We start from the raw sequence: 27,754 nt of genomic DNA on the forward strand, positions 1-27,754 counted from the left end.
AGTCTCTAACTGTACACCACCAAGTAGGTGTTTTTAAAAAAGTGATGTCCATGTAGATGGAAAGGTTACTGAACATGCTTATGCCAGTAGTAATAGTAAGGATATTCACATGTTTAGCCTGGTCCTGAAGATACATCCCCGAGTATTCTGGCCCGACTCTGTTTACTTGGATCACAGAAATCCATCAAATTTACAGATGTAGAAGTCTGGCATTATGTGAACACTTCTAGATTCTTCAAGGCCTTCAAGACCATTACGAAATGTTCCTTCTACCACAAACACATTTGATCAGTTAAGACATATTTGGTGTCAAAATTTTGCTTCTTTGCTTTAGAACTGGAGCTGTGCGGCTAACGATGCTAATAAACGCTGGAAGTAAATAATCACACAAACCGGTTCCGTAAACACAAACCTAAAATTCCTTTCAACTGGCTCAGATTGAGTTCAGGTCCAGTTAAAGTTATATAGGCGAAGTTTCGGATAACTGAAATTATTTCTTTCCATAGCACCGTTTGGTATCATTCCGCACAAATCAACCAAAGACGGTGCAAAGGGAATTCACAACACAGATGCACGCAGGTAGAGAAGCTAAGTGAATGTGCTCTGAAAATCAATACAATGTCTGTTTGGATGCTTCTCCCACCAGTGACTCACCAGACCCACCTGAGAGTCCTTGTATGACAGAAACCTGGTGGTGTACTTGTGCTGGTGCCAGGTGATGTCAACCATGTGATGCTACTTCTCATTTTTGTAGCTTTATCATTATTCAACATTCAACGTCTAACTCTCTTACACTATGCAAGTCTATTCATGTCATTTTCCCAAATCAGCAGCTCCAGGTCTATACTAAAGTAGCAAAATTTGATCATCAAACATGTTTTGGCTGATCAGCTGCATTTTGGCTATAAGGAAAATCATGTAACAGATTTTTGCAAAGCTATTATTTTAAGCACATGTAATATCAGTTATTTTTAAACTTCTTGAGTATTTTTCTCATCAGTTATTTTAACTTCAGCTGTTGCCCATAATGGTACAGTACAATGCTTTGATCAAGTATGAACTATTGTGTGCTTTCAACAAGAAGTGACCACTGTAAAGAGCTGTCTCTTTGTCTCGCCTGGTCAGACCTCCTATTCCGTGCTTCGTGTGGCTCTCACTGTCACATGCAATCGTACATGCCAGCACACACTTATACTGCAGATGTAGCTGAACTGCATGTCTGTACTCCTTCTAAAGCTACATCATACATTGGTTTTTACACTGCCTCTCTTGTTCTCTCTCTGTCCCTCTCCTTTGTCTTTGCCTTTAGCCACATCTCAGTTCAAGTTGAGAGCGATGTGAGAGCTGGGTCACTGCCTTATCCTTTTTTTTCTTCAGGAAGAGCTTCAGATCTGCAAATCGCAAAGCTTCTAATCAAAGATGAGTAATAGTGAAGGCAGATCCGTGTATAGATTAAGGCCAATGAAAAGGGAAAGGCCATCGGATCCAGAATTACTTACCCTTTTTCCTTACACAAGCATTTCTGTTTCCCGGATGTTATGCATGAATTTTGGACAACTGAAATATTTGTAAGCCATTGTTTCATTACAAGCCTGCATATGTGCTATCCAACTATCCAGGCCATGGCATTAATTCTAAGCTCTAAGAAGGTTTTTAATCACTGTCAGACCAGACTGGACTTTGGACCCTCTGCTTAGCCAAAGAGTTAAGCCTAAAAAAAACAGCCTTTTGTTTTTCCAAAGCTGCCATGGACTGTTTCATTAAACAATCGTATCACTAAGTAGAAGGATATGAAGGTTACTGTGCAATTGGGTCATGGCAGGAAGTATTTGTGTTCAGATTTAGGATGGTACATTTATACTGTTCTTCCTCTCCTCTGTACTGACACTAATGATGCATCAGTATTACTGCAGGCCTGATTACAGTAGCACATTGCATTCACCCAGTAAACATTATATTGCACTATTTTGCACTATATTGCCTAATTGTTCATTCCTACTAATTAGCATTCCATTGCAATGAAAAGGTCAGTCCTGTTTTAATCAACCATTCAGCATGACGATGCCCTTTGTCAACAGCAATCTAATTATGCTCATAATCAGAAATGACTGGGATGTCTTCAAATGCAGCTATAGCACACTTTTACAACAAGAAGCATCTTTTGGGTTTGATTGACATAAGTAAGCCTGGCCTTTTAAAGCAGTCAATGCACAATATCAACACTTTGTGGATTTTACTTTTCACCATCCTATTTCACTAATAATCCCTAGTGGCAGTAGCTATTATGCCATTTAGATCGTTCTTGTTTGAGAACCCCCTACTTTAATCCCACTGTGCATGATTCACTTTACAGATTATCCTTTGTGTATAAACAAGTCTCACACAATCCTACTGGGACAAAACATGCATGTCATGTTCACAGCTTTTCTATGTACAGTGCCGTGCAAAAGTCAGAGACCACCCTTCATTTATTAGACTTCCAGTCAAAATGGCCATTAAAGATGTCATTTTTCAGCACCAGGAGGAAAAAGCAGGAAAGATATTTAACAGAAAATTACACAGAAGCCTAAAAAACTAATTATTACATGAAAATGTTCAGTTTTTAGAGTGTCTATTTTTTCAGCTCTTCAAAAATTGGCCTTAGAGGTTGGCTGCACTTCTCACAATCCAAATAATGGCCAACATATTTAGTGATGTTGAGGCCTGGACTCTGCGGTGGCCAGTCCACTGCTCTGAGAGCACTGGCAGCTCCTTTGACTGATTTGAAAATTTTCTTTATTTTTACTATTTCCTTTTCTCAGTAATGGCTTCTTGACAGCTACTCGTCCTTTCAAAACCATAGCAGTGAGTCTTGTCGCAGTGGAAGGATGTCATAGAAACACCTGTGGATTTTTCAGATTAGGAGTAAAAGTGGAGCTTGATGTTCTCCTGTGTCTCAAAGCCGAAAGCGTTAAGACACTCCTAAAGTAACCAATTAAAACACAAAAATCATGTATGTTGAATAAAGAATTCTTAAACATTTGCATGTATTTTATGGAGCATCAGTAAATCTTAACAATTATTAAGAACGTGAAGTTTTAGTGCTGTGGGGTGTAAAGCTGTAGCATGCTATGCTACTGTAGTAGAATGCTACCTGCTACTAACAGTTCTACACACTACATTTGACAGTTTATTAGATAGATGTGAAATATAAAATCAACACTATCACAACTTTAAATACCAACTTCATTTATTAATTTTAAACTATGTTAGTGTAGGCATGTTGTGTAGCTGTAAGCAAGTTTCCTGTCACATCTCATTTCATTATTTTTTTTAAGGCTTTATGTATGGTTTATCTGATGGTGACAGTTTTGCTGGGCCACTAGGTCTTGCACAGATGTTAGAAATATATTTAATGTATATAAACATATAATAATATAATATTAGAATATAAAAATATGTAATTTACTTGACTAACATAAATCAAATAATTAATGAGTTTTTACCATAATTTTTAAAGGTCATGCTAATGTACCAAAGGAACAACTGGGACAGTGATTCAGCTTAGCTACCATAAGATGAGTAGATGCATAATGGCATTCTTCTAAGTTGGTGTACTACCCTTCACAAACTGCTTTGTATGTTTTAGCCAACACAATATTTAGGACAGCACAAGACTTTTACATCACTATTAAAGGGGCCTACTTTTCATGTCTTCTTATGATATTCTTGTGGATAATTAACTGTATGGCTTACAACACACAAGAAGATATCATACACAATACACCCACACACACACACACACACACCCACACACACACACACACACATCTTCTAAGCCGCTTCTCCTTCTGGGTCACGGGAGGTGCTGAAGCCTATCCCAGCTGTCATCAGGCGAAATGCAGGATACACCCAGGACAGGTCGCCAGTCCATCGCCAGGCAGACAGACATACACATTCACACTAAGGGGCAATTTAGCATGTCCAAACAGCCTGACTGCATGTCTTTGGGAGGAAACTGAAGAACCCGGAGGAAACCCACGCAAAGGGAAAACGTGCAAACTCCACACAGAGAGGACCATGGTCACCCGGCTGGGGGCTTGAACACAGGCCCTCCTTGCTGTGAGGCGACAGCACTACCCACCACACCACCGTGCCCCCCTCATACACAATAGACAACTTATGTTTTTAAAACTTTGTCAGGAAATGCTTTCTCCAAATTGTCTCTAATTTTTGTTTCTGATACAGGTTTATTGTAAAATATTGCCCTAAACAGCATATAACTATTTTTGAAAATACTCAATATCTATACAGAACTGCTAGTCATTACGTTTGTGTAGTAACATAATGCACAAAAACAGGATCAGGCTTTTGAAATCTGATTACCCTGCCAAATCCTAATGCATAATATATAAGCCACACATAAGCACTAACATCTATGGACATGCTACTAAATTGTACTTAATCTACTAACATCTGTGAGAAAACCATAAAACATAAACATTTTAAAATGATCACCATGCTGTAGCCCCCAGTACACTGAACATTCTGTTTAAACAGCAAGACAAACTGCAAAATTACTGACATGCAGGTTTGCATGACATATTTATTGACAAATATGCAGTCATAAAAAAGCTCAAAACAATATACAGCATATATTACATTTTGAAACATTCAACCAAAAAGATGCCAATATTGACTCCAACTATTAAAAACTCCTAAAACATGTACCCAGAATAAAAATTGTGATCACTGATTTAAGTGATATTACTGATATTATCCACTATATTACTAGCTGACACTTACTCCATTGTATCTCCATATTTTGTGACTTTGGGATCTGCAGGTGTTGTTAGACTAGGCCCATCCTCTGGATAAACAACAGAAAAAAAGAGAGTTAACTTTCAAGCTTTTTCACAGAAACTAATAAATCACAATTACATATGACAGATAATATCATATCACTACTAAAAAGACACCTAAAATCTCTGTCATATTACACATTTAGCTAAGGGGCTAAGATTCAAAAAAGATTCCAAAAATGATAAAAACTTATTTACAGTGGTGTGAATTATATTAGAATGTAGGAAAAAATTCTGGTTAACTATAGTTATATCATTATTTATTTATATTAATATATTATATAGTTACATTTTAATTATAGCTAATTATGTAATAGGAATCTTGTACACAAAGTATTCAAAGCCTCTTCGACAACCTTTCCTCATTTTTGTCTTTACCTCCTCACTCATCCTCAGAGCTGTTTTGAGTTTATTGCTCTGCTGGTCTACCACTTAAAAGGTGGGGGATAAACTTAAGTCATTTATCCACTACTCACTGGATGGATTTTACTTTGTCTTGCTAGGGCAATATTATAGCTGTTTTTTTCCCAACAGAGTTCAACAATAGAGTGAAAAATAAAATTATTAAGTTATAAGTAATTAGTGGCGGCAATACAGTGGAACGTATCCACAAAGCTTTTTTTTTTACATGGATCCCAAAAGAAATGTTGTAGGAGTGTATTTTGTATATGTTTCTAGTTCTGACATAAAACTACTGACTTTTTAATCATTATTTTGTATTGTGCAAAAGCATGACATACAAGAACAATACCTGTTTTTCTCTGGTTTCCTTCCAACAGTGATATAACTAATGAGTAGGCTTTTGAAATGAAACCTCTTGAGCAAAGTGATAATTCTAAATGGCAGTCTACCAGGCTATATGTGTGTGTGTGTGTGTGTATATATATATATATATATATTGCAGCACATTCATGTGAATACAATCCACCCTGCCAGCTAAAGTTATAAGTAAGATGCTCCATTCATGTAGGTCAGATTAAGGCTTTGTTAAAAGAGGAACACAGTTTTTTTCCCTCCACAGAGGCCTTTAAAAGTGTGTGTGATGTTAATACCTAAGTATTTAAATCCAGATTTTGTTATGTGAAATGGAAGAACATCATCATAGCTAAATTATTTATTGGTAGGCATTTAATCTGAAATATTTAGTTACCAGCTTGAAAATGTACCAAAAATATGCAACTGTTGAACAATGTCAGCAACACGTGATATGGGATATAGAGCAACTGGTCAATCACAAATAAAGAATCCTTGTGCTCTAAACCTCATCTAATTATACCCTGGCATGCAGGAGTTGCTTTGAGCATTAAAGACAGAGGTTGCATTGCAAGAGGGAAGAGGAGATGACTTAAGGGACAGCCTTGCCTTGTGCCCCTTGATAGGTTGAAACGCATCTTATTTGTGATAACGGATGCTTTAGGATACGAGTTTAGGAGACGTACCCCTGAAATAAATTGTAACTAAGACCAAATTGCTGACAATGGGGAACATAAAACAGAATGTGTCATAACATTTGCATAGGCCACATTTTATAATATGTTTATCATATATTTTTTTCCACCAAAATATTAATTTAAGCATCAAATTGTGTTGATGTGTATTTATTTTTACTAAGAAAATCAACAAAGCATGTAAATTGGCCAGGAGCAGTTTTTGATATATGACCCAGCTCTAAAGGCAACTCACACACACACACACAAATACATACTGGATGAGTTGGAGTCTGGAAGGCCTCCTTTCTCAAGGAATACCCACAAGTCTGTGCACTTCATAGTCTCCCAGCGGGTCACTGAGTAGCTGAACACTGAGGAGGCCACTGACAGAAAAAGAAGACAGAATTATGGTTTTTCATTCTAGTTTGTGCATTAATATTTAACTCGACAAGCTTTGAATGCAATAGGCTGAAAACAAAAGCAATACAGAATGTAGCTGTAATTTGCTTGGTGATGCTCTGTATTGTGTAACACTGACTTACGAATAGACACTAGAAGGTTCCACTGAAGAGGATAAGGTAGTCTCTTTTGAAGAGCTTGCTGTGCAAAGAAAAGGCTCGCTGTACCTGATTAATCAATCAAGGATGATAAAGGAGGGCATTCATTAAACAGTTTCCACATAGTTTCTTTCTTAATTAGTAACTTACATGAGTATTCATAAATGTATATGCATGAGATAAGCACTAAACTGTAGTAGGACCTTTACTAAACTTATCATTAATATTATACTGTGACACTATAAACAATATATAGTTGGGATGCCAGTGAAAACACACTAAATGTCCAACAGTATCATACCAACCGATTATGAAGCTTCCTGTTCCTTTCATAAACGCACGAGACTGGCAGGCAGCATACGTTTGCAAACCCTGAAGAGAGTGAGAGGAAGGTAAGGACAGTGTGGTAACACAGTGTTACAGCACTAGGTGACTCTACTCACATGTGCTGAGCAATTAAGAGTTTTCCTGCTTGAATACACCATCAAAGACCTAATTCCACAGATGTTTCAAAGTTTCCACATAATTAAATAGTTTAGGTGTAAACGAAGTCATTCAGAGAGGTCTGATGCAAAATGTGCCAATTTTGAGTACCTTACTGAATGAGAATTTTTCAATGTTTGTGATAGGAACCGGATGTCCAAAGCATTTAAGTCTACCATTTCAAGTCAAACCCCTCTGAAGGAGTCAAATTAATTATGCAAAAGTTGGAAAAAATCAATAGAATTCTTATTTAAATAACGACAACCTTTTGAATACTGTGCCGTTTTTATCTAAATGTATTTTTATGTATAAACACTGATGTGGTCATTTAGGCCATCAAAATATTCTACGGTTTTACGTCGCGCACTGTATAAATAAGCGCTATGGCAAGATAGCACAATTCGTCAACAAATCTAATTACGTAATAATTTCGATATCTTTCTTTAGAAACTACAAATAAGAAACGAATGAAATATAAGAGCCTATAGCTCCGTGCAGCGCTCAGCGTGGCCTCAGATACAGATGCTATTAACTTAGCAGAAGAACTCCATCAGCCGAGTTAACGAAAAGTCAAAGGGCGCACCGGGTGCTTCCCCGCGAGTGCGTCGTCCACTTTGGTGAGTCCTAGGTTGACCATCCCGTTTGTGATTTTGTTTTCTGCATAAAATTCTCTGTTATGTATTCCCAGGTCTTTCTACTTCTGCGCTTGATCTCACGGATGTTACTAAACAGTGAAGTTCATGACTGAATGTCTCCCCCTCGGGGCGCGGAGTCGTCGCTGTAGTTTTACTCCAGCTTTTATTTATTTATTTTTACCGCAAATCACATGTAAAGCTGTCATTTAATACACATCATCTTTTAAAATAGTTTTTAAAAGACAAATTCATGGGAATGGAAAATGTTATTCATCTAATGTAGCTTGAAACATCAAAATTCAGAGCAAGATGGTTTTCATTCTTGTTTTAATCTGGAATTCACATTTTGTGCCATTTGAGACTCTGAATGCACACTATATGAGCAATACACCGTTTACCCAAAGACATTAAGATGAAGATTACATTTTATAAAAAAAAAATACTTTATTTATGCAACAGAAAATGTAGTTTATAGTATTTACTTGAAGTTTTACCTTTAAATCTGACCATGTTCTTAGCACGCAAGATAAATGTTGAGCTACTGGCCAGACACACACCGTGAATTCACCCAGTATATAACACATACAACTCATCAAGTTACATCGAAAAACATGGTGCAAGTTGTCAGCTCTGTACAACTAAGTTTTTGTCCAGTTTGCTGTAAGGTAATGTCTTCCCTTTAATTGACCGTGCTCTCTTGACCCAGTTGCAAGCCTAAGCATGAGACAGACAGAGAGAGAGAGAGAGAACACAGAAATGAGAATATGCTTTATTTATTTATTTATTATTATTTATTATTTTCTTCATCTACACCAGTGGTTCCAGTGTTACTCAAACCAGACGACAGACCACATTTTTGCTCAAAATTCTTGCAACAAATATGGATAGAGCAAAAATGTGGACCATCTGGGTGCCCTAAGGACCCCAATTACCAATTCAGAAGGCTCCACAGAACATACTGTGGTCTTACACTGTGAGGTGTTTAAAAAGCCCATGTCATGGAAAACCCAATCTGCTTCATTTGTTTTTAAGTTTGATGTAGTATGTAAACACTACCATTCAACTCTCCCGTCCTAAATAGATATCCATCTATTTAGTCTACAACAGTGCTGGTTTAAGAGGAGCCTGGCTGCAAATCAGTAGCAGATGTCTGCAAACATGTGACATGAATGGGGATAAATGGAGCTAAATGGCAAAAAAAACCAAATGTTTCTAACCATCTTTAATTTGGGAAAAAGAAGGGCATATTCCATTAAAAATCTGGGTCAAATGACCAATCACTACCTGTTTCTGTGTTTTTCGTTATGATGGTGGTCTTTCCGGTCTAGATCAGGCCACTTATAAGAGACAGGCTGGAGCAGTCTTACACTTTCAGCTAAACCCCAAAAAAAACAAAAAAAAACAAAAAAAAACTGAAGTTTCCAGATGCACAATTCACTAATCTGCAATTCTGCATTGTTTAAAGTCAGGGATATCTGACTGAGTAGTCAGAATTAATGTATTGTTCATGCAATATGGCAAGAAACAGAACACTTATAAGGGGAACTCACTTATCCGCTGGCCAATGAGAGGGAGCCTTCCTCTGTCTGTTCCTGTCCTGTCAGAACCCCACTGTAGCAGCATGGCTAAAGAGTTGTATACACACACACACACAGACACACACACACACACTCTACTGTAATAGTGTTATTGAGGGCAAATGTGACTGATAAGTTTTGAAGAACATTTTTTATGGTACTACTCTAAAGCATTGCCTCAGAAGGCAGAGGTTCCTACCTGGGCTGATCTTTGGTGTAAAGTGTGTATCTAGCAGAGAATCTGACTGATGGTGTCTGAGTGTCTGTTCTTGATGAATCATAGGATGGTCAACAGCAACTGGAAACACTCCTGCATCTGAACGGTCACTGGCACGGTTCCATACTGCATTGACATCCAATTCATTGACAAGACCCATTAACCTCTAAAGAATTTGAATCAAAGTCACAAAGCAACCATATTAATACATGATGATCTTCAGTTATAAAAATGTTAAATCTCAAGGTTATTAGAAGGCACTGGCAGTACTATAGTATTTAGTACAAAATAGCATAGTATATGTCAGAGAACACCCTTAATTTTGTGTGTGAGATAAAAAGCAGAAGACATATTTAACAGAAAATGACCCAAAAGCCTCAACAACAAAATGCATTTCCACCCTTTGTACTTTTTGTTGGTGTTTTTTTCTGGAAGACTTGCTTTTAGTTTTTAAAGAAATTTTCAATTTGTTTTTCTACAACTCCAAAGATCAGTCTTATAATATAAAGCGTGTTTCTGCAGCTGAAAAAAACATATAGCCATCTAACATCTCATAATAAAGAATTAGAGAATTACAGAATTATGATTATGAGGTATGGCATCTCATAGTTGCTACTTAGTATCTCACAGTTAAGACCTCTTTTCTCATAATAATGAGATGCTGTCTGTCTGAAATGTAATAAATGCTGCCTACTCATACAGCACTCTGAGACAGGAAGGCACCCAGTCACATCTGAGTCGAATGTTTGAATAAAATGCTTTATAAAATGTTTTATTGAAGGCAGTGTACAAATATCCTTCGCTGCCTTAAGTATGCCATAATACTGTGTGTTTGCGCTGATGCAGTTATAAAAAAAAAAAAAACAGCATTAACACAGTGGAAATATGTCACCTTCTAAGGCACTGATGTATGAGACAATGCTGCCTTCAGTTTTGGACACAGCCATGAAGTCATAATTATGACTTAAGATCTCATAATAAAGACTTAGCATCTCAGAATTACGGTCAATAAGTCACTATTATGAGATCTTAAGTCATAATTATGCGGTACTCATTTACTCATGATCATTAGAAAGCAAGCCATAATTATGAGGTACTATGTCTTAATTATGAGAAAATTTCTCATTATTGTCACTTACTATATGGTCTACAGCAGGGGTGTCCAATCTTTTCCACAAATGGCCAGTGTGGCTGCAGGTTTTCACTCAAAACAAGCTGGAGAACACCTGATTCCACTTATTTAATCAGTCATTCTTCAAACTGCTGATCAGGTGATCTCCTGCTTTGCTGGAAAGAAACCCTACAGCCCTCTGTGGATGAGATTGGACAACTCTGGTCTATATTTTTCCTATGTGGCGGAAAACTGCTTCCATATTAGAAGTTGGTTGCATATTCTATTATAATGATCCAAGTAATACCCTTTACCAATTTCAGCTCATTGGCCAATTTCTAGTAATGGGTTCTTGACAGTTACACATTGTTTCAGACCCACAGCTTTGGGTTGTATGGATACAGTGAACAGAAACTATACAGAAGCATAAATATGATATTTAATACTGTCATGATAAATTACATCACAATATGTCAAAATATGCTACTTTGAGTATGTCACAGACGTCATCAGTAATTAAAAAAAAAACCTAACCAGCTGTGTATTTCACCGTAAATAAGAGAGCACAAGTTGTGTAATTGGAATTATTGTAGCACAGAATGCTAGCCTCGCTTGGTCATTAGGAGTCCCAATTTCTCTATACATGTTAATCATGTTTTGACCCTGAGTTTTGGAAACTTTTCACTAGTTTATCTTGAACTGTCTTTTTCCGTATGCAAGTAGATTATTTTATTACCTTATTATATCTAATTTCTTCAGAAAAATCTCAGAAAAAAAGAGTGGTCTCTGACTTTTGCACAATACTGTATGTATCGAAATCTTGTCAATTAATATTTTATAATTTAGCTTTTGGTCACACCTGCACTTCAGACGTCAGCTTAGATCTGCTTTTCGCATTACTGTGGGTCTGCACTGACACAGAGGGCAGCCTGCCAAACAAAAAATAACCATCAGCTCATTCTACTGACAAATTCAGATGCACAAAGACTGCAGTGAAAAATGTCATAAACCAATCATTGCCTATTTATGTTATTGCCTAGTATTTTAGTTCCCACAAACTAATCTCTCACTTTACCAGGACCTGTGCCTGACTTTTTTAAGGTCAGAGTCTGTGTAGTGATGAATGGTCAGCTGGACATCGGGTAGACGTCTGTGTGGGGATGACTTTGTGGCCTTGGTTTTGACCTCTTTCACTTCTCGGACCCCTGGAGGAGACGGTAAAGGCTGTGTGATGGGTTGATGGCTGGGAGTGTACAGACACCTGAAGATGTATTACAGACAGAGATCAATTAAACCACAATCCAAATTTGTCTATACAGTCACTGTCCACTTTAATATAAACTAAGGCTCGATCAATATATTGACTGGCCAACAACATCAGCCGGTAATCGGTATTAGCTGATATTTCCTTTTATTTCCATTAACTGAGAAATGTGAACTCACAACCATACCAGTTTAACCAGTTTACTAAAACTAGTTAAATACTAGTGGAGAATATAATTAAAATCTAAATTATAAATGTAAAATTACACCAGCTGTTGTTTTACAGCCTGATGTAAAATGTTGATTACATTGCATTCATTGTTTTTTGTCTGTTCCAGCATATCAGATGTCAGAAAAAATAAATATTGTGTCTGAACCTTTCACAGTACACAATACACATCATTCAGACAGTGGTCAAATAAGATCTACCATTGTAAAATGTCCAGTACAGATGGGTTCTAAGTGCATTAGTGGAGGGGTGCCCTGTCCACCCAAACTCTTAAAGCACATATAATGAACTTGCTAATTTGTTATTTATGACTGTATTGTTAAATAGTGATTGGATGGTTAGTAAAAGATTTAAAGCAGATGTTAACCAACATTTAAAATAAAAACATATGCACATTTCTGTTTTCGTTCCCTCAAAGTAGCTTTTCAATGCCCCCAGCTTCTGAGTTCCTCTGAGCAGTCACTCAGATTGGCCATTTGATAGACCCAGCCATGGCTAAACATAAATTATGCATAAACAAATAGGCTTATCTCTAACTGTTCACCAGGAAGGTAGATCTACAAAGCATGTGTTTCTAACAAAGTGGCCATTAAGTGCATCATTTCTTCATTTGAGATCAAGTTCTCAGAACACAAAAAACACATTTTTCCATTAAAAACACATTACTTCATTACTTACTAACTTGCCTGTTTGTGTTCAGATATTCATCCTTTGCTGTCCTTTTGGTAACAGGCCTGCTCTGGCAGCGCCCCCTGGAGGTGATGGCTGTTACCGTGCAGGTGTAGCTTGTGCTAGCAGTGAGGCGACGGGCTGTGTGCACCCTTTCTGTCCCCAAGTACACCACACAGCCATTTAGACACAGTTCATAGTTGAAAAGCCGCCCCAGCGGCACAGCTGGAGAGCCCCAGCTGATGTGGAGTTCGTGTCGTCCCAAGACGGCCACCGTCAGGCCACTGGGAGCATGGTGCTGACCCTCATCAGTCTGTACAATGGTGCTGCACCGAGAACCCACTGTGTTCCCAGGACCCAGCGCACACACACTTAATGTGTAGGTAGTACCAGGACACAGAGAGCTAATTGTAGTCCTGAAGAAGAGAATCAGGATGGTCCTGAAGTATTTGATGCCATACAATTGCTCAGAAGTATATTCTTTCATTTTGTTTTATTGTATATTTCCAGTATCCTGCCTTTCACTCAATGACAGCTGGGATAGGCTCCAGCACCCCCCGCGACACAGAAGGAGAAGTGGCTTAGAAGATGTGTGTGTGTGTGTGTGTGTGTGTGTGTGTGTGTGTGTGTGTGTGTGTGTGTGTGTGTGTGTGTTTCCATTTCTAATCCTTGTTTGGTTTTATGTACTAGCAGTTGTAATTAATTACAAGATGACTACTTTTCAGTCTCTCTTTAGAATTAAAGGCCCATATCATGGAAAACTGGATTTCTCTGGCTTTTTAAAACAAATCAGTTTAATTTTTAATATTGCTAAGGGATTTCTAAGGGATTCTTAAGGGCACAGTAACAAAAACACAAAAATGTGATGAGAACTACTGTAGTAATGTATAACCTTGGCCTAGAACACTGTCCTTTAAAGGTCCCATATCAAGGAAAACCAAATTTTTACTTTCCTGAAATATGTTGGAGTAATATGTAAACATGAAGTTTTAAAACATACTGTTTTTAAGTTTCTGTAAAACTGGTTTGCACCTATATAAATAAACTTTGACTTGATGTCATGAAAAAAAAAAATAAAAATCAGAGATCATTTACATACAAAAGTAATCTTAAAATTAATTATGCCTGTTTTTGGTGCATAAAACAATACAGACATTGTAGTATGTACTAAAATAAGACCTCAAGAGAAAAATAAAATATAAGACAAATATGATATAACCACCACAGTAACAGAAAAGAACTTACCCCAGCTCTGTGGTGGTTTCAACCAGTACATCATCACAGTAGACTTGGAATGATTTGGGCTTGACCTTTCCGTTTGGCTCTGCCCACCTCAATCGCACCCGAGTTGCTGTGCAGTCACTTATACGCAGCTCCTGTGGTGTACCTGGCCTAACACTTGTCCTCTCCACGGTCATTTCCACAAGGTCACTAAAGGGACTGGTGTCACCATCTGAGGTAGACAGATTTAGGTGTAGAGACAGGGACTGTTTAGACTGGAGGTGGGATTGAGGTAAAATGACCTGACACTGAGAGCCTCGGTACAACACAGTGTCTCCATCAAAGAGGCTGCAGACCAGTAAAAAAGAAGGAAAATATATAATCAGTACATTTTTTTTATCAAATGCATATTACAGATTGAATTTGGTTGATGCTGCATCCTTGTTCGGGGTTAAATGGACTAGCCAAGCTGAATTTGTTTTACTAGGTGATGTTCTGTAAGTTACTTGTAAAGTCATTTGTAAGGTATTTGACTGGCCAATACTGGTGGAAAGTGTTGGTGTAATTTCTCCAAATTAGCAAAGACAGCCTGGAAAGGACCATCTGGATGTACATATTAGCATTATGCAACAGGTGCCACACTCAGTAGCAATAACAGCACAGTGCACTCAAGCTTAGCAGAGAAAAAGAGACAGAAAAAAAATGTTGAAGCTTACAGTGCCTCTGTGTTGAGAGTTAGGTCGAGATGTGCTCCATTTGAGTAGTATATGATTTATTTTGCAACTGACTTACAGAGGTGTAATTTTCCTAGTTTTGTGATTGCAATTTGAATAGGGCCGTGTTTTCTAATGAAACTCTAGGTTAAGCAAATGATGGGCAACCTGTGCTAGAATTATTAGATACAGACTATAAACTGCAGACATTGCATATTTATACATGGATCTCATTAGTAAACACTTACTGTAGTACCTTTACAGGTAAAAGTAATACAGCTTGATCTTTGCTAAAAAAACTCTCACCCATAAGTGACTTCAAGGCCACTCTCAGGCTCCAGTCTTTCCCATGATGCAATGTAGGCACCTGACTGAAGGTGCTGGATTGTAATGGGAGATGGTTTAGGAAGGCGCATCAGCTTTCTCAGGGAAGCACTTAGCTCCTCCTGCAACTCGGGCCCCGTTGATGGAAAGAGAGAGAGACACTAGAGATGAACATAAAAATGGAGAAGTAAGGGCAGGCTATAAAACAAGATGACCTGCAGAAAAAAAATGCAAAGTACTAAGGTATGTCAGAGAACAAAGGAATCATCACCATTACGTATTTACTGATTTTCTGAAGACAAACATCATTTTGATTTTAAAGATGTAAATAAAAAAAATAGTACTAGAACCTTTAGCTGTTCCTCCAAAGATCTGTGCTCTCTAACTTGAATCACTCCAACTGGCCGAGACACAAACACTCTGACAGTCCTGAGAGAAAGAAAGAGAAGGACAGGCAGTTATAGAGTTAAGAGAAAGACAACAAATCTATATCACTGAAACAGATATGCCCTGCGATGGACTGGCGACCTGTCCAGGGTGTGTCCTGCCTTCTGCCCGATGACCGCTGGGATAGGCTCCAGCACCCCCCCGCAACCCTGACGGAGAAGCGGCTTAGAAAATGGATGGATGGATGGATGGATGGATGGATGGATGGATGGATGGATGGATGGATGGATGGATGGATGGATGGATGGATGGATGGATGGATGGATGGATGGATGGATGGATGAAACAGATATACAGTCTTTTGCCAGAAAAGGTAAGGCCAATTCTTTTGTTTTGCTATACACTGAAGACTGGCTGAGTTAACTACTAGACCTTAACTCACCTGAGCACTCATGTCACCTCTTGATAAAGAGAGTGAAGGGAGAATCCCCCCAAATCAAACAATTGAAAGTGGCTTTCTGGCTTGATGCAGTTATTGCAAGTTGAGTATATGGAACCAAGTATTGTGTTCTTTACTTACTATTTACTTTAAAAGTATGAGTTCCGGTACTTTGGCTAACCTAAAAACTGGGTGTTTTGTAAGCAGGATAATGCATATCTTATGTGGTGAAATGCAACTGGTTCAAGGGAACTCACATCGCAGCAAACCAAGTACTGTCTGGATCTCCACTCTTCAGTAAGCTAAGCAGACCATTCAGTAAAGCAGGGCAGAAGGAACTCTCCATCAGCAAGGCATGTCCATCATCCTCAGATGCCAGACAACTCAAAGCATAGCAGGCCGTTTGTCCCGCCTCTGGCCCTGCTCCATTTGACAGTAGAGCTTGAAGGCTACTGGCCTGAGGGAAATAACAGAAACTCAGTGGAGGAGCACCTAACAGTCCTAGTACATACAGATCACCATCTGTCATTCTGACTATTAATTTGTTCTTGTAAGTAATATATCTTTTACAATCACTGGTGCAGCACAAAATCTGGGGGCCTTCAACAAAAATAGAATTCATCCTGCCTTTCAATTCAACTCTTAAACCCCACAAAGCCAGCACCAAAAATAATTTTGAAAAATAAGTATACATTTTTTTTTCGTCAGATTTCATATTTAATAACAAGATACTATCTCAAATAGATGCTCAAAAGTCTCATTATTATGAAGATCTCATTGTTGTGACTTAGTGTCTCATAATTCCATAAATATGATTTAACATTTTCTCTCAATAACATACTCTCATTAAAAGGAGATTCTCAGAAATACACTTATTACAGTAAAAATCACTTAGTCTATGAGCATCGATTATGACTTATGAGTCACAGTTATGAGACAGCAACTCATAATTATGAGACACCTCTTCATACAGGCTTCCATAGTGAGGAGTTTAAATTGTTTTGAAAATATCAACTGCTTGCACTGCTAATAGATTTCCTTTTTTTTATCATTGTTGAGTTCTCACTGTTTGCTTGAAGCCACACATCTTGTGATGACTGTCTGTTGACACTGTGAATGTCATGATCATTCTGTGATGCCATGCATGATTTTCACTCTATTGTTTAGCTTTATAATCCATAAAATACACTTTATGACCAAAGGTGTGTGGACACATGACCATCACACCTACAGCAGAGCTTGTTTGGACATCCCATTCCAAAAGCATGAGCTTTAATTTGGAGTTGTCTCCCCTTTGCGATTGTAACAGCTTCCAATCCTCCAGGACGGCTTTCCACAAAATTTTGGATTGTGTCTGTAGGAATTTGTGTCCGTTCAGTCAAAATAGTTTTTTTAGGCTAGGCACTGAAGTTGGACAAGAAGGCCTGGCTCACAATTGATGTTTTAATTCATCCCAAAGGTGTTCAGTGAAAGTCCTCCAAACCAAAATCTTGTTTTTATGGACCTCACTTTGTGCACTGGGGCACAGTCATGCTGGAACAGGAAATGGCTTTTTCCAAACCGATGCTGCACTGAGGTTGAGAGCATCTAATTATCTAAAATGTCATTATATGTTGTAGCATGAACATTACCCTTTACTGAAACTAAGCAGCCTAGTCCAAACCCTGAAAATGGCCCAATTTGTGGCTGAGCTGTCATTGCTCCTACATGCTTCAATTTCACAACAATAGTATTTAGAGGTGACTGGGGTGGCATTTTGTGGCATGTTTAAAGTTACTCAGCTCTTCAGGACAACCCAATCTACTGCCAATGTTTGTCCATAGACATTGCATGGATAAGTGCTTGATTTTACACTCAAGTTTGCAGTGGGTGTGGCAAAAAGACAAACTCAACAATCAGGAAAACGTTTATATACTTTTGGCCATATAGTGTATTTATATCTATTATCAACTATTCAAAAATGTCTTTTTTGGGCTGAGGTTGTAAAGGCTCCTTAGATCTCGTAAGGGCTATGTTGTGATGGTTGTGTTCTACACCAGTGTTTACAGTAATGAAAATAAAACAGGTATTTCTTACCAATCTGTATTCTTTGGCTTCAGCCAGAATGATCCTTCTGCCCTGCCCACTTCCACACAAGCGGCCAATAGTGAAGGCTGCATTCATAGCAGTGTCTTAAAGCAAATTATACAACACATACTACATTCAGCACAGAATTCTACACATTCTATATTATATATTATATATATATAGCATGTCTGATGAATTTATATATATATATATATATATATATATATATATATATATATATATATATATATATATATATATATATTCATCAGACATGCAATCAATTCTCAAACTTCAGCCCTTTAGTATTGCACAACTCAATGTTTTCTTAAAGAACCATAACTTAAAGGGTTAACCACTAACATATCTTTTGCTTATTGTAGCAGTTAACAAAACCATCCTTGTACACTCAACAATACACTATGGCCTGAGGGTTTCATCTCATTAACACTGACCTGTGTGGCTGTGGGCCAGACACTGTGCTAGACGACGGACGGTTCTTGAGGCTGAGGAGTAAGATATAAGCTTTCGGCAGGCCATCTCACACAGAGACAGTCGTGCTAGAATGAGAGCAGCTGAGTTAACTATGTTCTCTCGCCCATTGTCCAGAAGACACACCACATTCTCAAGGACTTGACTGAACACAGTGTGGTCTTGTTGCAGCCACTCACGTCCCAAAGGGGTCACAACCTAATGTTAGAAGATCATACACATACAGGTGTCAAGACCAGACAGAAAAGCCCTTAACTTGATCATTTCAAATCAACTGGACTATTTCAACCTTATGGGCACAGCACTAAAACAGTATACAAACAAGAACTTGTTTTAAGGGGTTCAGTTTTTTTTCTGTGTGCACTACTATGGAGACCACTCTCCATTTATTTAATGTCCAGCTAAAACAGCCATTAAATAGTAATAAAGGGTGGTCTGTTGCAGGAAGTGTAAGATAACTTTTGCAGTAAGTGTTACCAGTGATGCCATGGCTCCAGCAGCATTCAAAACTACATCAGGGTCGTCTTTCAGCAGGAGTTGTCCTAAGGTCCAGCAAAGATTGTTGTCCTCATTTGTCCACTCCAGAAGTTTCTGCACCACAAGTTCATTCTCCAAAAGCATCCCAAAGATATAAAGTGCCATACTGCACAGCCTGAAAAATCACAGAGAAGAATCCACACACACCAGACATTCAAAAACGCCTGCTTATCAACACAGACCCTCCTGGTGCTTGATTGCAGGCAATAAAAGTGGCTCTCCCCACACTGTAGCTGACAGCTTTATGAGCATTTCTCTGTGCTAGTTGGAGTTCAAATTGAGGCCACTCTGTGTCTGCTCAGAATACACTTTTCAGCTCTTAGAGGTAATCAATTTTTTTTTTTGTGAGGCAGGTAAAAATTGTGAATCACTCCTATAAAGAACCATTCATTAGTCTTTAAACCACTTGCCAATTGATTGGCAGCTGTGAAGACCCTTTTTTTTACTAAAAAAAAAAACCAACAACAAAGATTCTACATCAATGAAAGCTTTCTTGGCATTGGCGTTGAAATGGCACTAACCACACATCCTGAGAATCTAGTAGTCGCATAAGCGCCCTAATGCATTTTTCTCCGTGACTCTCCTGAAGAACCCTATCAGCGAGGGAACCGTCTCTGTCTTGAGCCTCTTCGGCCAAAACCTTCACTGAAGCCGCCACATGAAGGAGATTCGGACACATCAGCCAGCGGAGAGCGGTACTCCTCTGACACGGAGCCGGGCAGCAGGTCATCCTTCGGCACTGCGAAAGATGGAAGGTAAAACAGGACAGACATAATAAAGAGACGAAGTTTCACGCACACTGCGGTTACTAACTGCCGTTACATGATCACTCCAAACGGTTTAACGCCAAATACAGCGCCGTATTGTTGCCACTCGCCGCCTAACGGATGTCTTTGTCACATGATTATTTGCTGTTCCGAATCACAGAGACAAGCAGGAGAGCTACCGCAAGGCTTTTACTGAAGAAACTAGATTTCAAATAAAGCACCAGCAGCATTCGCCAGTTTGTTTTCGAAATCTTCGCTGCACCATTTAAGGTGGAAAGGAAAAACACTCCAGCGCTTAAGGTGGAACGGGGAATTCGAATACGAAGTTAATCAATTCAGCCTCACCTTCCGATAATCTTCAGACTATGTTATTAAATGTACAACGCCAGCGTGCCGTGTTCATACATGCAGGCTTTACTAGAGCAGGTTTGAGACTATTGGGTACAAAAGCAGTACATATTAGCGCCCCTCTCCCCCACCCCGCTGGTTCCTATGGAGCCGTTTGGGTAAAGGTTACTCACGCAGTCCTCGTCAGGAAGACGAACTGCCCAGCCGTCACTCGTTTATAAGCCCGTAGCTCTTGCTGTCCTATTTGTAATAACAGCACTTTACATCTCGTTTTCATAGAACTTAGATTTGCATGACTGTACAGCACATGGTTGATTTACAATTTCGGACGCAGATAAATCATTACATTAACCTTCACACTTAAAGTGGGTGTGTGGATTTTGTTTTATGTGCTGTTAAGACGTGCCATTATGAAACTTTAATCAAACTAGCCTGAGGCTAACAGCACAGTCTTTATGAAAAAGAATAGTAAGATTAATCCTTATAAACATCTATAGCAATGAAAAAAGTTGCCTACAGTGCTGCTTATTACTTTTATATATATTTTCACCTTCACACAATTATTAGGCTATTACACAAGTATTATATGAAGAACTACTACAGGAATAAGTAAAAATACATTTAAAAAGTACTATGCAGCACTATAAAAGTTACATATTTTATATCACTACACCTCTTTTTGGATTTAAATGTACCCAAGATACTCAAGGTAGGTCAGTTTTGGTCAGTTACAATATTACAATACCAAAAAAATCTTAAACTCTCAGAAAATAAAAGTTCACCTGCAAATGAGGACAAATCAGTTTTAAAGGTGCAAACCTTAAAGCCATGGAATAATTTTACGTTATAAAAGCAACAAGCTATTGAATATAAGTTGTCATTTTCATAAATATGCAACACCAGGAAAACTGACACAAACATGCATCTTCATCTATTAGATCTTCTCACTTGGGTAGGTTTATAGTTTTTTTTTTCTTGCCCCACCCCAAAAATAAAAAAATAATTCTGTATACCTGCTTCCCTAGTGTAAACATACTTCTCTCACATCATTACTTTATTATTTTATTGTACAGTGACAAGAGATGGTCAGTTATCACCAACATTATGCCCTTTCACATATTTCATACTTCTTTCTATGCATTTAAATGTTTGTACTGTAATAGTCTTAGAAAAAAAAAAAAAAAAAAGGACAGACAGACACCCCACCTTCCCCCCTAAACTCAATCATTCGGACACATCTTCCCTGCCTAAATGACAAAAGATAAAAGTGAGGATACTCAGTGCACAGTGTTCAACCCCATCCAGATAAATAGACATATTGGTACACACAACCATCAACAAATTGCATGTATGTCTGCAATACATGCTAATTTGTGTGTATGTGTGTGTGCGCATCACAGTTCGGTAGAGTTGCCCTTCACATAAGAGGAAGACGCACTTTAGACATGTGTGCATGTATGTTTTTTTTTTCCTTGTTTTTGGGTGGAGGGTTATACAAAAATAAAATAAGAACGCATGACTACATAAGCAATGCTTATGTGGACACAAAGGACAGATTTATAAATTAATAACTGGGAACCCAAACGTCAACTTGAAGACACATCCAAGTACACGTTGTCCACATTAGTAAGAGACAACTTTTCACTGTGGATTTTCAAGTTTTTTCCAGGACGTCCCTCGAAGCTGAATGCTCGTGATGGCGCGTGAACATAATTGAAGCTGGAAGGGTAACTGGGATTGTAATGCAGCACCGAGAGTAATGCATTTTCAGAAACTTGACACAGGAACATGGAAACAGTTCTACAAGCAACAACATCCCAGCTTCAACAAAAAACTCCTCCCACCCCACTCTCCCCTGAAAGAAAGATAAAAACAAAACCAAAAAAAATATTCTACCACTTCATCCATGTCCTTCAGTCATTAATGGCATCGCACATACACACACACGAACAAATACTGGTAGTGTGAATTCACGCAGTCCTCTACTGCACACTTGTTGGGGAACATTATGGCAAGTAGGTGAGCATGTGCATGGTTATGTGCACAGGAAGTTCAACCAGGAGAGGAAAAAGGGTAGTACAGTGAAGAGGTCCATTACTCCATTATTCCGTCTCTTCGTACAGCAGGCTTGTCGCTCGATACCAGCGGCTAACACTTCATGACGGGTGCGTGGATGGAAGGAAGGAGTGAGCTTATGAACTGTCGACAGTCCACAGAGGAAGTCATGACGGCATGGCGTTTTTCTTCACAAAACACACATCCATAGCAGCAGGTAGAGCCTTTTATAGCCTCCCTCCAAAAAAAACAAAACAAAAAATATTTAAAAAAAAAATCCCCTAATTTCCCATAACCACCTCAGACACGCCAAGGAGATAAAGTTCTGGGAAGCAAGGTATTTTTCCCCCCTGAACAGGCCTGTTAGCCCACCAACGTCACCCATCCTATTAGTCAGTCAGCAGATTTCATTTTGCATCTTAACTGTAAGTCTCACCCGAAAACCCCCTTCCCCTAGGACCTTTCTTCAGAGTGGTGTTCAAGGGATCACCGCTCAGGTTCAGACTCTAGGGCCAGGACCCTCTTGCGTTCGCGGCACTGCTTCTTATGGGCTGGCCAATCCCTCTGCTGACACTGGGAACCGCAGTAGCGCGCCACCTGGCATCGACCACAGATGTTGAACTCTCGCAGCTGAAGAGAACATACATTTATATATATATATATTCAAAAAAAAAAAAAAAAAAAAAAAAAAAAAAAAAAAAAAGAGAGAAAGAAAAACAGTAGTTAACACAAAACAGTACTGCTGGGCAGTTACAATAAAACCACAGTATCATGGCATCAGATGATTTACACTGAATACAGTTAATATGTCTCCTGAGTACTGGTAATCTCTGCTAAAACAATGTCTTACAAACCTGACATAACTTGTAATAAGGCCATTTTATTTTGTTCTGTCTATTAAAATTACACTGAAAGGAGCTTCACAAGTACTGTAAATGTTAACCAGATATTCATGTATTTTGAGTGCAGATGACATGACACTTTTCCGTTTTCAGATCCCAATCAATATACTGCAAGCTTGAAAGAAAAAAAAAAAAGCTTCAAAATTCAAAAGATGTTTAAGTAATATTTCTAATTACACTACTTATGACCATCTAAAAGCAGGCTTAAACTGCTCAAACACACTACTACTACAAAGGAAGAAACACTTAACAACATCACAGACTAACTGATCCTATAACAAATAACTGATTCTGAACTGATGACTTTTCTCTGCTGTTTTCGATCTGATATTAAGTTAGTCTCAGATCAATGCAATGTTCCATTTGAAACTGCTCTTTCAAAAAAAAAAAAAAAAAAAAAAAAAAAAAAAAAAAAAAAAAAAAAAACCCACATTCTGAAGTATCCAGTAATTAATACACACAATTTTGTGAGGTGAGAGAGGTTTTAGCTTGTCTCTAAACTTCATTTTTAAGGTAGATCCAATTTTTTGAGAGAAATTGGCTCGGTTGTCCCTGGCAGCAACCTTAAATGGTCAACATGGTAGGCATGCTGAAATAAGGCAATATTCACATCACAAAACTCACTTCTCAAGTCCATTTTAGATCCAGTCTTTCTAATGTAAAGGTACATTTTAGCACGGTAAGTGGCTCATATTGGTCGCAAACTACTAACCAATCACAAAATAACCAGCAAAGAAGGCCTTTGTCACCAACACAATTTTCCATGAACTGTTGTCAGTTGTTTATTATTAGGTGCAAAACATGAATTCTGATCTGATTGCTGTGATTAAGGTTGCTGGGCCACAAGGCAAATATGATCAAGAAACACACAGGAAAGTGCCTCAGATCTGATCTTAAAAACAATAAAATAAAATCTTAAGTTATGAAAAAAGAATCAGATCAGGACTTGTTAACGTAGCCCAAGACCATAGCGCAAAAACAAATGAGACATACTTCAAAGAGCTATTATGCAAAGTTTGGACAAAAGTTGTGCTTTTAAAAGCCTTTTATTATACCTTCAAGACACCAAATAGCAGTAACGGAAGTATGACAGTACTCACCCTCCTCTCAATAAGCGAACAAGGGGGATAATGACATTCGTAGTACGTGCAGGAGCACTCTTCCTCCTCCACAAGCTCTCCGTTAGCGTTGTAGTAGCGTGTGCGGCTCAACTCCAGATACTGTTCCTCAACTGGGTCTGCTGGCACCTGCTGGATGGCCAGCCAGTACAGTGACTGCTCTCTACAGAAAGACCACACACAGACAAACAAAGTAAATCTCAGATGGCAGATGTGAAGTAAAAGGCTTAAGGCTTTGCTGAGTGTTAGCTACTTAACTACTGCCTTTTCAAAACTGTTATAACATGCCTAACAGCATTTCCCTAAGTTGTATTTATGCTGGAGAATGGCATTCTTTGATTCTATGTAATTCAAGAGACACAGTATGAAATTAATGCGGTGCCACCAATCCTCCAGCAGAGTGTCCTGTAAACTCTGTTACCTTTGCTTGCTGGACAGCTCCTCTGGTTTGGGACTCCAGCCAACAGGAACGAGGCGCAAGTTGTCTAGACGGTTGTCCACTGTGACTGAGTTTATGTGGACGACTTGGAAACTAGGAGCGATGCCACCTCTGTGTTTTTCCCTGCATACATACAACATATACATATATAAGCATTCACCTTAATGTTGATTAACTATTTAAGAGAACAAGGCCAAACTTCTTAAAACGCAAACTCACCAGAGTAACTCATGCAGGGGTCGAGCAGCCCAACGGCCTTTGCCAATGTCAAAGGCATAAGCAAAGATTTTTGCTCCGTTGCCATCAGCATCAACCTCCATGCGAGCCTGAAAAATCATTACAGAGGATTTGAAAACTTATGCTTGAAGCTCAGGCTTCAATGATAGAACTAAAGCCCAAACTACACTTCAGCATCTGCAAACATGCACAGGCGAAGATGTGCTTACAAGCATGTTGGCAGAAGTATACGTCAACCTTAGAAGTGTTGAGACACATTGCAAATTTAATTCTTTAGACAAACTATATTTGCACACAAAATAGCAACAATTACTGATTAATATTATGATGTTCGATGCACAGAACGTAATGCAAAGAGTTCCTTATTGCCTTGTTGCTTTCATTACACAAGGGGAAAAAGCATGCCAATATTCTTGAATAGAAACTCAAAATCACATAAAAAGGTTTAAATACAGAGGCATCTGCATGCTTCTCTGGGTATCGACAGCTAATGATAAAGTCAATTTAGAAAGAAGACTAATTTCTCACCTCAAAGGCATAGTTTTCCACAAGTGGTATGTCCTGTTCATCAATGAGGGTGTACTTTGTCTGGCAGAGAACAGAATGATATATAATGGCTGTCAACAGCATGGCTTTTCTTTCACAAGTCACAATTGTGATATAGTACACAATATAGTTGTATATAGTATACAACTATATAGTTTAGACACTTACCTGTCTAAACTTCTAGAACAGGCTGCTTACACTACTTCCACTGATCATTTTATTCTTAAAAATATATACATTTATTCGTTTACTTCACATAGCAGATAAAGCAGAGTGTTTCAAATGGCCACACAGTTACTGGATTGCATGCATGCCGCTTAGCCCAGTCCAGGAAACACGAACGTGCAATGGTAAAATTACAGATTATGATTGCCATTGTCCCCCAACACAAGCCCAGTCATATGACAACAAGAGTTCCTGCATCATTAGGCTACGAAGGCCTTCAGTCATAAAGCCCCAGCCCACACCTATTCCAATTGATCTCTGTTTACCGGCTGCCCTCTAGTGTCACGGCACGAGAGGCCTGGCACACAAAGTGGACTTGCCTGGTTCTACCACCAAGTTGGATGTCGAGCTGTACGGATAACGCCAACAAGCCCGTTTCGCCGATTACAAGCAGTAGACACTGGAGGTACATCGATATCCTAAATTAACTGATTTAAAGTGTTGCCACATAGTATAACGTTACCAGTCGGACAACAATAACCATAACAGCAACTTCGATATACAACTAACGTTACAACGCTTCACAGCTCTGTCAAATATAATGGGTACTTTGTTTAGTTAGCTAGCCAGCTAGCTTAGCTGGTTAGCTCGCTAGTAAAGCTCATCACAGTCGACATGCCGGTTTGAGTCACGTTGCGGCGGTTCCTGGTTGAGAGATCTGCCGACGTCTTCTAATTACATGTATGCTAATTAAATTAAGCCGGCAGCTACGGAACACAACGAGTACCACATCAACATCTCCTGCCCCGAAACGTTCAAAGTATGAAATAAAGTTACTGAAAGCTTCACACAACACAGTCGGCTTCATAAACCAGCTCATTTATTTTGCTAGCTGGCTAGCTGTGCTTAGCCTCGGTAGCTAGCGCGGCAAAGTAGGCGGCTCGAGCGACGAAAAGACTCCGGAGAAATTGCTCGTTCCACCCGAGCCGCTGTGGAGCTGTTATGTTCAAATAAAAAACTATAAGTGTCGTAATGCCAACGGTATAGGTGTCACGTTTTAAAGATGTTCTCACAAACTGCTAGAAAAGCCATTTACTAGCTAACCTAGCCAGCTAATGGTTTGTGATCCCCTCCCCTTCGCACATGGCAGTCCAAAGGATTCGGCTCACCTTCCCGGCCACACGGCCAAGTCGAACAATCCCAAGCTTGAAATCCGACATTAGACGAGCTCACAGGTATGGAGAGGAAGGTAAAACCAGGCGTGGTGGCTTGTGGGTTTGAAACTAGTCTGGGCAACCCCTAACCCCGTGTTCCGTCCAAGTTTTGCTGTATACGAGGGTCAGTCGTTGCCCGACTCTTCCCCACCCGCTACCAAACCACCGTGATGCGCCGCTGAGTGGCGTTGGAAAACCTGCCAGCGCTAAGAATGGGTGGGACTCAACCCTTGTTGAGTAGACTCCAACCATTGAAGAAGACCGAGCGGCTTGTCCAATAAAAACGTTAGATATTTGACAGTGTCTGGCATTGCGTCGACTGCGTCATAGATTTTGATCCGAGCGGCCAATCAGAGAGCTGAATCTCACCGCAAGCTCCGCCCGCTCGCTTCCTTGCCTCACGCCATTGGCCGTTGCTTCTCAAAGCGCGGGAATATTTCGTCATTTTAGCGCGAAACTCTGAAGAAGCCTGACAGACGGGATTGTATTAGAAACATCGTTTACACGACGCATTACAGTTTTTTTCCGATGTCTTAGACAAAAACATCGAATCCTAACTTTTATAACCATGCCTTAAATAACGACACCAAAGTACAAGATTGAGTGCAATTTCCAAACGCGCTTATACAAAAACTACACACAGTTACTTTGTTCAAGAATGAGAGTTTTGCAATAACTGGAAACGCTCATATTCAAACAGCAAAACGTACCTGAACTTGGCAACATCCGTGCACACACCTGGATACCTTTATACAGTAACTGAACACAAAA

The 27,754-nt window shown here is 39.0% G+C and overlaps 3 protein-coding genes across 5 annotated transcripts; all 3 read right to left on the reverse strand.

Moving 5' to 3' along the window:
• Positions 1-4,549: 4,549 nt before the first annotated feature.
• tmem141 (transmembrane protein 141) lies at positions 4,550-8,050 on the reverse strand. The gene is made up of 5 exons (XM_017714103.2): positions 7,895-8,050; positions 7,134-7,200; positions 6,814-6,897; positions 6,547-6,654; positions 4,550-4,849 (listed from the first exon to the last, which is right to left on the reverse strand). The coding sequence occupies exons 1-5, from the start codon at positions 7,946-7,948 to the stop codon at positions 4,782-4,784; spliced, it is 381 nt and encodes a 126-aa protein (XP_017569592.1). The 5' UTR covers positions 7,949-8,050; the 3' UTR covers positions 4,550-4,781.
• Positions 8,051-8,256: 206 nt separating this feature from the next.
• On the reverse strand, positions 8,257-20,892 carry LOC108437203. 2 transcript variants are annotated; one of them, XM_017714150.2, is made up of 16 exons: positions 20,481-20,892; positions 19,714-19,931; positions 19,133-19,307; positions 18,619-18,853; positions 18,173-18,267; positions 16,354-16,553; positions 15,621-15,699; positions 15,253-15,431; positions 14,258-14,581; positions 13,030-13,428; positions 11,927-12,112; positions 11,711-11,780; positions 9,723-9,906; positions 9,497-9,571; positions 9,231-9,321; positions 8,257-8,660 (listed from the first exon to the last, which is right to left on the reverse strand). In XM_017714150.2, exons 2-16 carry the CDS (start codon positions 19,920-19,922, stop codon positions 8,585-8,587), a joined length of 2,577 nt encoding a protein of 858 aa, XP_017569639.1. In that variant the 5' UTR covers positions 19,923-19,931; positions 20,481-20,892; the 3' UTR covers positions 8,257-8,584. The 2 variants fall into 2 exon arrangements, with proteins under 2 accessions (XP_017569639.1, XP_037389638.1); XM_037533741.1 differs by lacking the exon at positions 20,481-20,892 and adding an exon at positions 20,305-20,420.
• Positions 20,893-21,685: 793 nt separating this feature from the next.
• zmynd19 (zinc finger, MYND-type containing 19) lies at positions 21,686-27,217 on the reverse strand. 2 transcript variants are annotated; one of them, XR_001858596.2, is made up of 7 exons: positions 26,939-27,217; positions 25,587-25,646; positions 25,041-25,147; positions 24,804-24,944; positions 24,365-24,545; positions 22,799-22,992; positions 21,686-22,600 (listed from the first exon to the last, which is right to left on the reverse strand). XR_001858596.2 is itself a non-coding variant. In XM_017714151.2 (6 exons), the coding sequence occupies exons 1-6, from the start codon at positions 26,987-26,989 to the stop codon at positions 22,849-22,851; spliced, it is 684 nt and encodes a 227-aa protein (XP_017569640.1). In that variant the 5' UTR covers positions 26,990-27,216; the 3' UTR covers positions 21,686-22,848. The 2 variants fall into 2 exon arrangements, 1 of the variants encoding a protein (XP_017569640.1); XM_017714151.2 differs by having other exon boundaries at positions 21,686-22,992; positions 26,939-27,216.
• Between the last annotated feature and the right edge of the window lie 537 nt (positions 27,218-27,754).

The sequence above is a fragment of the Pygocentrus nattereri genome, chromosome 23, assembly GCF_015220715.1.
Source record: "Pygocentrus nattereri isolate fPygNat1 chromosome 23, fPygNat1.pri, whole genome shotgun sequence".
Classification (NCBI taxonomy): domain Eukaryota; kingdom Metazoa; phylum Chordata; class Actinopteri; order Characiformes; family Serrasalmidae; genus Pygocentrus; species Pygocentrus nattereri.

Excerpts from the sequence above, each read along its gene's own strand:
- zmynd19 (XM_017714151.2), bottom strand. The coding sequence starts at position 26,989 with ATGTCGGATTTCAAGCTTGGGATTGTTCGACTTGGCCGTGTGGCCGGG. Across the intron at positions 25,148-25,586 it reads TGGAAAACTATGCCTTTGAG|GCTCGCATGGAGGTTGATGC; the intron begins GTGAGAAATTAG and ends ATGATTTTTCAG. Across the intron at positions 24,546-24,803 it reads GAGCTGTCCAGCAAGCAAAG|AGAGCAGTCACTGTACTGGC; the intron begins GTAACAGAGTTT and ends GTCTTTCTGTAG.
- LOC108437203 (XM_017714150.2), bottom strand. The coding sequence starts at position 19,922 with ATGACCTGCTGCCCGGCTCCGTGTCAGAGGAGTACCGCTCTCCGCTGG. Across the intron at positions 15,700-16,353 it reads AGTACTTGGTTTGCTGCGAT|GACTGTCAGAGTGTTTGTGT; the intron begins GTGAGTTCCCTT and ends TCTTTCTCTCAG. Across the intron at positions 8,661-9,230 it reads AACGAAAAACACAGAAACAG|GCTTGCAACTGGGTCAAGAG; the intron begins GTAGTGATTGGT and ends TCTCATGCTTAG.
- tmem141 (XM_017714103.2), bottom strand. The coding sequence starts at position 7,948 with ATGGTCAACCTAGGACTCACCAAAGTGGACGACGCACTCGCGGGGAAG. Across the intron at positions 7,201-7,894 it reads CACTCGCGGGGAAGCACCCG|GGTTTGCAAACGTATGCTGC; the intron begins GTGCGCCCTTTG and ends CACTCTCTTCAG. Across the intron at positions 4,850-6,546 it reads TCCAGACTCCAACTCATCCA|AGGATGGGCCTAGTCTAACA; the intron begins GTATGTATTTGT and ends TTGTTTATCCAG.